A 13,814-nucleotide genomic window follows, 5' to 3' on the forward strand; every position below is an offset into this window, starting at 1 on the left:
AGAAAAATTATTAATTTGATTTAACTATCATTTCTTTATTGAATAAATATCTATTTATTGTAAATAAATGTTTACTTAGTGTACAAAGAAATATCATTAGGACTTAATAAATTTTTGCAGTGTATTATAACCCTAATGACACACTTAGCGCTTTATGTAATACAGAATTTAAGAAATCTTCTGTTAATTGTTACTAAAATATTTCTGTATTTTATCTTACTTTCTTTCGGTATTTTCTTTCCAAGTGAAGTATATTTTCTCAGTATTATCTTTCCACGTGACAAGATTTCCGACGCTAACGGAGACACTTTCCGCAAGTCACGCATAGTGTCGTGCGACATCGCCCGCGAGCTAGACGCGTGAAATGTCAGGATCCGTGCAAATTTTCGGATGCAATTCGAAACGCTCCGCGGTGACTTCTAATTAGCGTGGCTCGTTCGTCTGGCAGAATGCGACGGCCGAATTTCGGCCTGAGCACGTAGTCGACGGACTAGAGCCGGACGAAGAAGGAAGCTAAACCGCAATCCGTCCAGGAGTGGCGGTGAATCATTCTATGAACATAAATTAGCACCCCGTCGCAACGCCGGTTAATTAATTAAGGTAAATTGTCCTAAGCATAAGTAACTGCCGGCGCTTGGACTACTCCTCACTCGTTCTCTCCTCTTGGACGACGTACCTCACCATAATCCTCTTTATGGGTAACCGCGTGATGCGTTTCCGGCATGAGGGACTGAAGAGCGGCAGACAGTTTTGTTTTCGGTTGTCTCAACGTGGCTTGACTGCGTTTCGCAACGCTTGGCAGTCCAACTGCTCAATAGTCGAGTCTACCGGGAACAGCATCAACTTTCTTAAGTTATCCTTTTTGAGATCATACATCTCAATTCCGCAAATTTTAGCAAAGCATAGAATCGAGTTTCATTCCCCATTTCAATGATAATGTGATTTTACGCTCCAAATATTACATTGCAATAATGCATTAATTGACTTCGTTATTATTGACACTGCATTAGCTGCTAGAAAAAGTAATGCAATAAATAATGACATAATTAATAAAGAAAAATTAATATTCTTATTTAAATTAATATATTGTTGCATTCGACTATCTGCAAATTTGCCGTGAGCAAGGAGCAAATCGAGTTGTAGCTCGCTCTATTGATAGACACGCGGTTCGTTTCCGCCAGACAGAGGAGCATAGTTTGTTTTCGGTTCTCCCTTACGGCGATACGTAGTCGGTATTGTCTCGGGAAAAATCGAGTAATACAATCGAGTTGTCTACCATGCGTTACAGTAAATGTAAAACAGCTTTCTCTTTTTTTGTGGCTCTTGTTCTATTATCTTAGACAACTCTATATTTGCTCAATCGTCTAATAAACTATATTACTCACAAATTATCTAAAGCTTTTATCCACATAATTAAAAAAAATGTATCGATAAGCCGGTATTCTAGTCATACATATATTTATAAAAAAATATGTTAGTGATATACTATTTTGTAGAAAAAAATAAGACGTGTTCAAATATTTATTTTTATTGAATCATCGTCCATCGAGTAATAAAAAGAAAAGATGGAAAAGTTTACAGCATAAATGTATGACTTTAATTGGCAAATGTCAATTAAACATTATCTCGGGTCCGTGTTCTCTCCGCCGCGTGAGAATCAACACGGGACTCAAATGTTTAGACCGCTAAAACCAGATGTTTAGTTTGCAGGGAACTTCAAATGTGGCACTCGGTTCAAGAAACCAATTAATGCGCCGCTCGTGTTCCCCTAGAGGTAAGTAAACTTTGCCAGAAAGTACTTGACCAAGACCAAGACCATCTCCCTTGTTTTAGCACAATGCCTCACATCTAAGAATTTAAACAATTATAAAATATTTAACTTCAATTAAAATTTGTATTATATTAATAATTTAGGAAAGAAAAAAGACACAGAGAGAATACAATTTCTCTCTTAAAAGCAAAAGTTGATGCTATCCTAACTCACTTTAGCATAAAACTGTTTGCTTTAGTGTAAAACTGTATATGTATATAAAACTTATATAAATAATATTTTAAAGAATCTTGCATATTATATAATTTTATATAACTTGAGAACTATAGTTTACTTAAGTTTTAATAAATAAAATAAAATTATAAATCACAAGTATTGAGAAGATTGAATAAAATGCTACGTGAAGACATGGATTGTCACTGTTTCCTTTAAAATTGTATATCGTGTGCATTTAGAAACGATATACGTTGGCATATGTATAAACATGTTTCTATAGTGATCGTCATAAAGTTAGTGCATCATAAAAAAAAGTTGGTGTCATATTCAATATTCTAGATACTAGTGACATCATTATTTTGGATACAAAAATAATATGTCACTTGGTAAGATTTTTTCGCAACAAATTGAAATCTCTTTATATAGTCTATCTCTTTATAGAATTTTATATAGTTAAATAAAAAATTAAGTAAAAAGAAATGTTAAGAACTTATCACACGTACAGTACCTGCAAAGAAAATTAAATTTGGAGACGTGTTTAATACTTTAAATAAACTATATATACGAAATCTTGTGTGAATAAGATTATATTTTTCTTTAATAACACATTTTTATCGTTTATTTATTATATTTGTTATTATTTTTATTATTAAAAATTAAAATTTTAAAAATAATAACAAAAATATTTAAATTGCTTTTTATATTTCCTTTAAATATTGAAAGTAATTTATGGAAAGTTTCATGCAATTCGCTAGTTACAAAGATGTAGAACAAATAAGTATTTTGTTTATTTACTGGGCAACTAGTTCATGCATCGCAATGTAACTCTAATATTAGAGTGTAAGGAAAGTTCTTGCGCATTTTTAATAACTTTTCTTTATTAAAATAAAATGAATGAAACAATGTATATTAGTCAAAATATTTGCTATTGTGTTCTACCATCTTTGCCTACCTTTCAGGCAGCATACGAATATCACGTTGAAAAAATTCGTCATTTTTTGACACGATCCAATCATTTTCGAACATCCTCGGCATTAGAGAAGTGCTCACCAGATAACACGTGTTGCATCGATCTGAATAGGTGGAAATCAGAAGGGACAATGGCTGGTGAATAAGTTAGGTACGGGCGGATTTCTCATTTTAAGTCCAACAGCGCTTCCTTGGACTCTTTAGCAATATGGAATCTGGCGTTGTCATGGAGCAGGATGACTTTGCGTCGATTTGCGGCTATTTGAAGATGTTTTTTGATCAGTTCAGTTGTGTTAGTTGCTTACTATAGCAAACTTTCGTATATATACATATTTCCCTACATCCTAATAATTAATTAATCTTAAATACATTATGTACTTACATATATTAAAGAATTGAAATTTTTGTCATTTATTTTATACCTAATTTATTTTCATACATTTTTATTATATAATATAAATACAGTATACTATAATTTAAAAAAATACTATTTGTAAAAAAATAATTAAAAATAATTTATGATCCAGATAATAAATCCTAAGTAAGTCACCAAATTTGTCATATTATTTTTAAACGTGATTTAAAATAATCTGTAATTTTTTTATAATTTTGTAACCATTTTTGAAAATATGTATAAAACATCCTTAAGATATTCTCTTTACAATTTCAGCAGTTTTTGCTGCAAAAAAATTAGAATATGAAAAAAAAATAGAAAAAGAGAGAAGAAGGTTTTTTAAAATTTTTAATTTCATTACAAACCCGCATTTTTGTGTATAGGATTTAGTTGTTCAATGTATACCGATCGCTTCAATCATACCATGTATTTGACTATAAAAGAATCAAAAAAGTAGAAACGAAATTATTATTGACTTAACTTAGGAAAATTCAAATATATTTACATAATAAAAGACTTACTTCGTTTTGACTTTTCCAAAATAAGTTCTCTGTAAATCATCTTCGATATAATATCGTATTTAGTAACACACATACCGTAATACTATGAGGATATAATGGCATCTCCAGAAGAATCAGACAATTGAATGTGGAAATATTTTAATAAATTTATAAGGTAAGGCAAATTGTGTACTCAAACTTACGTAACTCCTATTTCTAGAAGTACAATAATGAGAATGAAAGGACACTTATACAATAAACATAAAATATGTAATGAACTAGATTATTTAAAATAGGAAACTTATAATAACTTGATATGGCGATATTTCGACAAAATAGACTTATACAAAGAAAAATGTAAATTTTGTGGTCGTTTATTTCTTGAACCAGATGTAAATGCATTATTTTTAAAGAATCATCTAAATATGTGCCATCATCAGGAAATAATAATTGCGGTACAAAAAGAAGTAGTTGCGAATAATTCGCTCTCGCAATACTTCAAATTCGATAAAAAAGAACTTAATGCAACGTGCATATTTTGCAAATCTGGTATTGATATATTTTATGGGATAGATATTTTAAGATCTCACTTGGCTCATTGTCGCGTTTATAATAGAAAACGCTGAATCTCAAAACGATATCAAAGATAACAATGTGGAAAGAATGATACAACAATCCGCAGCTAAGAAAAATGCGGATACAAGTTCTTATTGTAACAGTACATATTGGCAAACTTCTGGACATCAAAATAGTCAATAGAAGTAAACATTACAAATATGAATGTGTTTTATTTTTTTTTCAAGTTATTAATGTATTCAGATAACAAACAATTAACATAAAAAAAATTTAATATTTAATATTTAAATATAATAACTATATAAATTTTTGAATCTTATAGCGTTTTTTTATTAGCAAAACTGTTATGCATTTAATACATTTTAAAGCTGTTGAATATACACAAATCAACATAAAGATGTATAAAATACGATGTAAAATGTAAAATAAGATGTAAAAATACATAAACGAGTTAAACTGCGAAATCCTCAATAAATTTTATTGTACTATTTAATAAAAATGTACATTGAGCATTTTATCAATTGAGATATCTCACTTTTACATTCAAATTAAATTAGTGTACAACAGCTTTAATGCTCACAGAATGCACACCAGTTCTATCAATCAAAAATTCTATTAATGATTGCATCATAAACTTCTTTATTATAACATTACACCACTAATTTATTCCTTTAACTGTCGTATCAAAACGATGTATTTATGCGCAGGATAAGTATATTTGCATACCGCACGCTTTCTATTGGTACTTGTTTTGAACCAATCGCAGAAACGCTACATCATTTGATCTGTTTACTCGTATATCTCTTTTCTGTACGTGACGGTCTTATTCTGCGCATCCACGGCGGACAGGCAACACTTTTACATAAGGAAAAGTGGGGAGATAACAGTTTAATGTGATAATAGAACTCTATGGACCGCGAGACAGACTTTTGCATAACACATAACGCATAATACGTAGAAGAATCATGCAATCAAAGTTCTTCGTTTCCGTGAAATGGAAGAGAAGGAAGGATTCAGAATGATTTTCTTATGTGTTATGCAATAGTGTGTCTCATGGCTTAATGAATTGCACACGAGACGGCACTTCATCGCGCGACAATGCAAGCGCCGACCAATTGGCACGAAAAAGCGCTACAGAAAAATGCCGCGAATCATACTGGCTATTTTGTAGCATTACAAATAGACATTAAAGGACCACCACATACTTTTCGTAATACCGTAAGACCAGTATTCATAATTGGTTCTTATTTTAAGTAATGTTTTAAGATAATATGGCTTTCTGATTTCATGACATCTTAAGACTGTAATTCAGACTTAAATATAATAACCGATTATAACTACTGGCCTAAGACTTACGCAAAAATTAGCCAATCGCAATCAAGAATTATCAAAAACATTCACATCCGATGATTGGTTAATTCATACGCTACGTAGGAATTATGATTATTGTTATGGAAAATATATATGGGCGTCGTCCTTACGCATCGAAACTCCCTTTGCCTATAAATTGATTGCCTACAGCACCGTTTGCCTACATTACACTTGTCGACAGTTTACGTGCAAAAATTATTGCCTACAGCTCTATTGCCAACATGCAGTATTGCGCATAAATATAAAATTAGAAGAAAAATGTTTGCACACATGCCACATGATTGCACACAAATTGCATTGTACAAACACATAATATATATTAATGTCTACAGATCAGTTGCCTACAAGCACTTTTACGCACAAATAAAAATTTCAAAGACGAATTCACATTTGCTCACGCGTATTGATACATACAAATTGTAACTGGCTAATTCTTAGGATACATTTTATGATTATGGAAAGTTTGTGCGACAGACCTCACGAATCTGTTCGGACAATTTGGCCACAGAGAAGCATTACGCACAATGAAGGAATAGAAATAGAGAATAGAAACAGGAACAGAGAATAAGAATTTCAACCAATCAGAAACAATGCACTATATAATATACAGTTTCTGATAGATTGAAATTCGTATTTTCTGTTGCTGTTCCCATTCCCTGTTTCTACTTCCTTATACGCAGCCCCTTAGAGCACGGACACAATGAGGCTACTTTATAAAACAATAACAAGTGTCGGCGTATTTCTACACAACGTACACGTATGACGAAATGTGTTTTTGCATGATCACTCCTAATTTTAAATGTTTGACTATACGGGAATCAAATAAGAAACGAAATTATATGACTTAACTATTAAGAAGATTCAAACATATTTACATAATAAAAGATATATTTTTGACCTTTCTAAATAGGTTCTCTGTACATTATCTTCAGCATAATCAATATGTTGTCCCGCATAGTAATACACGTACCGCGATACTGTATAGATACAATGGCAACGCTAGAAGAATTAGACAATTGGATGTGGGAACATTTTAATAAATTTATAAGGTGCAAATTGTGTCCGGTAATTTATACAACTCATATTACTAGACATAATAAATTATATGAAACAACACTTATATCATGAACATAAAATATATAATGAAAGAGATCTTTTAAAGTGGAAAACAGACAACGATTTGATATGGCGACATTTTTACAGAATAGATATACAAAGAAAAATGTAAATTTTGTGGCTATTTGTTTAATGAACCAATGTTAATTACGCAAAGTTTAAAGAAACATCTACATAAAATCATCTTTAGGAAATACTAGATGCGCTACAAAGAGAAATAATTGCAAATAACTCTCTATCGCAACATTTCAAAATCCACGAAGGAAAACATAAAAAATAATTAAAGGGATCATTTTCGCATTGTATGTTTTAGAAAAAAACAAGTTTGTAAAAAATATAAAAAAAATTGCTCATACATAATTATGCATAATTTTATATATAATTATACATAAATAATTTTTTTACATTTCTTTAAACTTGATTTTTTCTAAAACAAATAGTGCAAAAATTACCTTTATAATTATTTTTAATGTTTTCACATTACTATTATTATTTCTATTACACTAATAAGTAATTTTATAAAAGAAAAAAGCATGTATGAACATGTATGGACATATTTCATATATAATTATACATGTTTATAAATATTTATGCATACTAAATTTTTCAGAAATCTATATCAAAATTGTAGATAATAACAAGAACAGATTAATGCGACAGTTCTTACAAGGAAGAACCACACTAAGTGATAAAATCTGATTCTAATGAATATACATATAGGTTACATAAAAAGATGAATTTAGAAAATGTTCGTTGGGGCGAAAAAACGATTTGAAGTGATAAAATTATCCCTTATATGGTAAAGCAGTTTTCAGATTTTTTCCGTTATATCTCGGAAACTATACGAGATATCCAAAAATGTTTTACAAAGCTTTACAACAAAATTACCTCTCGTACTCATTTGTGTTAATAATATTTTAACAAATGATTTTTTCGAATTAAAAAAATGTTCTTTGTTTTATAAAAATATTATTGAAGTGGATGAACAAAAATAATTTTATTAAAACTTGAAATTCGAAGCGCCTTACCAGTCCGAGTGTTAAGATGTTGAGCTACTATATAATATACATTCATTTAAATTGAATTAATTTTCAGAAATAAATTGCGAGCCGATGAAATTAGCGGATTCACACAATCAATCTGAAACAAATAATCCCCCCAAAATTTCCCAAAATCTTAGAAAACTATAATAAATTTATTGCGAAAAATATTGTCACGGCCGGGAGTCGAACCCGGATCTCTTGCATTCTGTGCGAGCGTCCTAAGCCTTTAGACTATCGAGACCTTAGCAACATTCTTCGCAATAACCGATATACTCGTATATAGAGAGTTACGCATGTACAGGCGAGCGTTTATAAACAATATGATTGGAAACGAGACCGTTTATATTAAAACTTGAAATACGAAGCGAATAATTTTATTATAAAAGTTTTGTATATAATATTTTTTGACATCTCGAATAATTTTTAAAATACAACGGGAAAAACTAAAATCCGCGTTAATATATGAGGGCGCTTTCATACTTTCAAACCATTTTTCCGCCGCAAGTAATTTTCTAAATTCATCTCTTTATGTACTGTAATATGTTAAAGTTTCATTAAAATCAAATTTTATCATTTTATATGATTCCCTTGTCATCTGAAGAAGCGGATATGATCGTATTATAACAAAACATATTAGCAATTTACAGGAAATCAAGAACGTCAACAGAAATAAATCTTATATTTATTATTTATGTGTGCTATCTTTTCGAATTATTAATGTATTCTATTAAATCCATTTAACATAATAAAATTGAATATTTAAAACAGATCATGATTTTATTAGTACTATTATTATTAACTATATATTATTAAAGTGCAATAACTAGTTTCTGAGAAATAAGGGGGTGTCACTTTAGAAGACTTATGTCAGTATCGGCAACTTTTTTCTATGTATACATTCACATATATATATGTATTATATAAAAAGTAAATTATACTTACTCCACGGTTATTCCCACTGTTATACCTCCTCCATCTCATAAATATATTTTTTCGTTTCTTTTACACAATGCTAACCCGTAAAAATGATTAATGATCATCAATGATAATGTGCATACTCATTACCACACGAGATCAGACATTACTTTGCAAAACTCTACTCTCGTACATGATCTTACTTGTAACATCATGAAATAGACAAGATATTAATATCATCTCAATAATATAAACTTCTAATAATGCATACTTTTTAATCATACTTTTTTCTCTTTATATAAGAAAAAGTGTTTTATCAGAACAAAGTATTAGTTTATATTCCTATTTAAAATAAGTAAAGAAATATGTTACAATAAGCCTGCGTTCTTTGTCATTGCACTTGATGCATAAAATTTTTTTTCTTGCTTTCACCAGATTTCAAATATACACCTATTTCATTTAACAAGTGTTCAATCACAAAGAACAAATTTAATATAAATTGTCGATCGCGTTGTAACATTTAATTGTTTCTAGTTACAAATTTATAGTAAGAATTTATTAATCGCGCAGATTGTATTGATACACGTTGCTTATTACTAATGCGTATAAGAAGTGATCAAATTCTGTTATTTTTGCAATCACGTTTCGAGGAGTAATAACTTGACGATATACTGAACGATTTTCGATGCTTCCTTTCAGTTAGATTGCCGAAACACGAATGATAACGCGAAGTCATCGACGCGAGTCATCATATAAACATAATATTGTAACCGTTGTAATGCGCAAAAACAAACATCGAGGCCACATGCCAGTAAATGTTTACATTATATTTTCATTTATATTTCGAGACTTGATAAGTAAGAAGCAATAAGAATCGCTCTGCGTATTATCATATTATTTTTTGAAATACGATTAATCATTTCATATAAAAAATTAGTGATTGTCAGTTTGTGTAATTAATTCTTATAATTAACAACGTCTATTCATTAAAGCAGATCATTACTCATTAAAAGTAGCAAAACATTAGATTAAACATTAGATAAAGTACTATAATTTTATTAATTATACTTAGTCTAAATCTAGTTTAAAATTCGATTAATTTTGTTTATACGACGAAATGTTTTGAAATAAAAATATTGCTACTTATTCTATTTAATTAATAAAAGAATTTGCTTCAATCTGATTAATATATGTTTTTATAAGTGTATGTTAGGGTTTAATTATTGTATTATATATGAATTATTTAATTTTTTTACAAAAAATATATTTGGCTCAAGACGCTATCGCGTCTCTTGATTTAGAATTCATAGAATTTTTCAGCAGAAATGCGATTATAAATGCTGGTCTACGACTATCACATTTTACTTTTAAAAGCAAGTATGCGAAATTTATTTTCCCCCTTTCATTCAAATGAAATGTCAAATCCTTGACGAAGCGAGGAAACACAATGACAGAGATTTGAGGGAAAATAGAACGAGAGGTATATCTAGAAAGGAACACATGGAGTCGAGACACGAAGTGCCAGCAAGCGTTACTTGCGAATTTAATTCTAGCTTTACAAATCCTGAGCATGCTGTAGACAATTACGAGATAATTGTTAATACGACTTGCAATTTGCACTACGGCCAGTGCCGCGCCTCGTTTAAACTCTCGTGTGCTTAATTAGTTCCTATTTTGTCTGTGAAGCGTTACAAGTTGCATATCTCGACGCATAGAGCTGCACCTCGCGTTCGAGTACGTCTGAGGACGTCCTTTAATACTACCCTCGCATTTTACGAAAGTCGTTTCTCTCAATTTATATTTCTAGTCACGTCCTTCTGACATCAAAACAACGGAACTTGTACTCTTTCATAATTTATAACAAACTTTAAAACAATCACAGCGGAAAGTTTTAAGTACAAAAATTAAATTGACTGTTAAATGTTTTATTATAAACGAAAGAGCGTAAGTATTTAACATTTAGAAAGTATTAAACATTTTACGTATAAAGTTATTTTTGATAATTCTTCTCTATTTTGTTAATATAAATAAAACTTAATTTTATATAATTGAAAAATCTGTATAAATGATTAAAAATCTGTATCAGAATTAACATCATTTTTGTATGGATTTGAAACATAAATTAAAATTTAAAAAATTACATAAGATGTAAGAGTTAAAGCCTTAAGAAATTATATTATTTCACGATATATTTACCTTTATTGTAATACTATTGTGGAATTAGAGGCATTTCTACATATAGCTTGCTTAGGTCTCTGTGATGCCTATTTTTAAATAAGACCAACGCTCGAATTGTCTCGGGAGCTCTAAATGTATGTTCGCGGTAGTTAACCTTTATCTCTCATATATACACGCATATCAATTCTTTTGTAGCTAAATTGTTACAATTATAATGCATTATCCCGTAATTAAATAAAAATTTAAGTATAAAAAATAGTAACATTATAAAAACCATAAGTACAATTGCACCAATAATTTCAATGTGGAAATTACAATATTAATACAAAACTAATTTTAATTAAATAAAATTATCTATCTATACTTGTAAATAAACTCACTGGACGAAATATTACCAACATTACCTCACATATTATTATAAAGTAACCAAATTGTTAAGTAGAATGATGTATGTGATTTTTATAAACTTAAAGTTCTATAGGATGCTTCTTCATATAACACAGTGTTATTGCTTATTTCGTTCCGTCACAGTGACTTTCTCATTATAAAGTTGAAGTACGGCAGACATCGCGAACGACATTAAACTAATCTTTAAAAGATGGAGACGACAGCGCCTTGGGCGGCAAAGATTTGTGGGGAAAGTTTTGCAAAATTGAGACCACGCGAGGCTTGATGAGCGCCATGATTTATGCTCTTCATTTCTCAGGTGAGACCGCGAGACCTTATATTAAAGAACGACTGCAGAAAAGTTTCACTCCCGCGCTCTGCATCCGCGCGCAGAAATCATATTGTCGTTACGCCTGGCGTTGTTGACGACGGTACGTGATAGCGCGATTTGTGAGTTACCCTCTAACAAGAAGTGATGGATTTTTTGCGATAAGTAAAACGAGATTATTTGAATAACATTTGCTAAATTTTCTATCAAAGATTTAATTAATAATTTACATCTTGAAACAAAGTTCACATTATTTATAAATTTATTAGTAATTTTTTTTAGTTATAATTATTTATTATAAGTGAATTAAATAAAAATTACTCTATGAACCATTAAAAGTAAACTAATTTAACTTCACAGAGGTCGTTCTCTATACACTTGTGTCGCTCTTAAGGTTTCCAAAAAGATTATACCTTCTACAAGAGTGATACATTTTAAATTATGTCCTTTTATAGTAAATAAAAAAGAAAATTTTTGTAGAGAACATTTAATTTAGATTTAAGGCAGTTTCGAAGTTTGAAGAAGAAATTGTTTTGAAGAAATATAATCTGTTCATTATATTTCAAATAATATCACTTTTGATAAATTATTCCGGACTTGTTACGATTAATTTTGTAAAATATCAAAATTATCACAATTCAAAAAGGATGATTTTTAAGGTTGTAAAATAAAAATTTGGTCATATTTGATCATATTTCTAAAAAAAATTCTTTTTGCCGATATTGTTTAATTAATCAATACTTAAAAAAAAACTCAATTTTTTAATTGCGTTATTTTTGAAGTAATGGAACAATATTAATTTTTTTTATACAATGTATTAGGTCTTTTTTAAATAATCCATATCTGTGATTTCTTGGATGAAGACAGGAACTTCCATTACACATGTCTATATTACCGAGATCGAACAGAAAGCCGTAATTATACGAAAAGAAAAATCATCAATACTCACCGGTGAAAATAGCGTCGGGCAGCAATGCACAGATGCTCAAGTACACCAGCAATACTTCTCGAGCTTGACGCACCTTCTGGCAGCAGTCCAGATTTTTCCCGCTCGGTAGGCCACCACCGATTCTTCTTGGACCCCTCATCGTACCGCATAGTTTTCGTTCCGACCACGTAAACCACGCGCGTTACACCCGGATTAGAGCACGAGAAGTTTAATAATGCCTCACGTGCTTCCTTCCTTCCTTCCTTCCACTTTCGGTTCTCGCACACGTGACGCGAGATTTCGTAACGATCTTAACGCGCGTGCCACGGATGCGAACTACATTCATTAATAGAATGCGATTGCATCGGGCGCAGCGAGTTGCATTGTGTGCGAGGCCGACTTGCGGACGACATGCGTTGAAACGGCCTCCCTTTTTCACAATACGGGTTGTTTTATCGTAGCATTTTTTTATTTCCTGTTATACGGGGAAATTTCATGCGTATACGAATCCAATGAAATTTTAGCGATTGAAGCTGTACCACCAAAAACTAGTTTGCATACAAAAGTTATTTCTTCCTTGTGGCAACATTCTGTATTGTAATATTGAAGACGCGGTTAGAATAAATAATTAAAAGTAATTATACAATAGAATTAATTAGAGTAATTATACAATAGAAATAAATATAATTGATCATATCAAACATTTACTCTGTTCATTGAATTTATTTCGCAATATGTAAATCACTCTGTTTACGTACTTTTAAGCAATTATTTTATTAGAAATTTTTTTTTATTTTCACGAGTTTATGCCTTCTTACTTTTAAATTGTACAAAAATGTATAATTAAGTAAATAATTAAGTCTTTTTATTAATCCTATCAAATCCTTGGAAATTCATGGATAAATTTATCTGAGGATGCATTTTAAAATAAATGTTTTAATTTTCTGCTAACCAAAATCTTTTGCACTTTCAACATAAATATAAATATAAAGTTCTGGAATATATTATTCTTTCTAGTATAACAACTTATATTATAATAGCACGTACTTATCTTTCTAATTTCATTCGCAGTTAAGATCACACACACACACACACACACACACACACACACACACACACACA

The 13,814-nt window shown here is 30.3% G+C and overlaps 1 protein-coding gene across 1 annotated transcript in view; it reads right to left on the bottom strand.

Annotated features, from left to right (window-relative positions):
- Positions 1 to 13,035, bottom strand: part of LOC108751034 (muscle, skeletal receptor tyrosine protein kinase-like) — a 115,754-nt gene extending 102,719 nt beyond the window's left edge. Inside the window, exon 1 of the mRNA XM_018490964.1 lies at positions 12,714 to 13,035. Within this exon, the coding sequence (XP_018346466.1) occupies positions 12,714 to 12,852 (139 nt within the window). The 5' untranslated portion in view covers positions 12,853 to 13,035. The remainder of the gene's footprint in view (positions 1 to 12,713) is intronic.
- Positions 13,036 to 13,814: the final 779 nt, after the last annotated feature.

Source organism: Trachymyrmex septentrionalis, unplaced genomic scaffold (genome assembly GCF_001594115.1).
Source record: "Trachymyrmex septentrionalis isolate Tsep2-gDNA-1 unplaced genomic scaffold, Tsep1.0 scaffold40, whole genome shotgun sequence".
NCBI classification, from domain to species: domain Eukaryota; kingdom Metazoa; phylum Arthropoda; class Insecta; order Hymenoptera; family Formicidae; genus Trachymyrmex; species Trachymyrmex septentrionalis.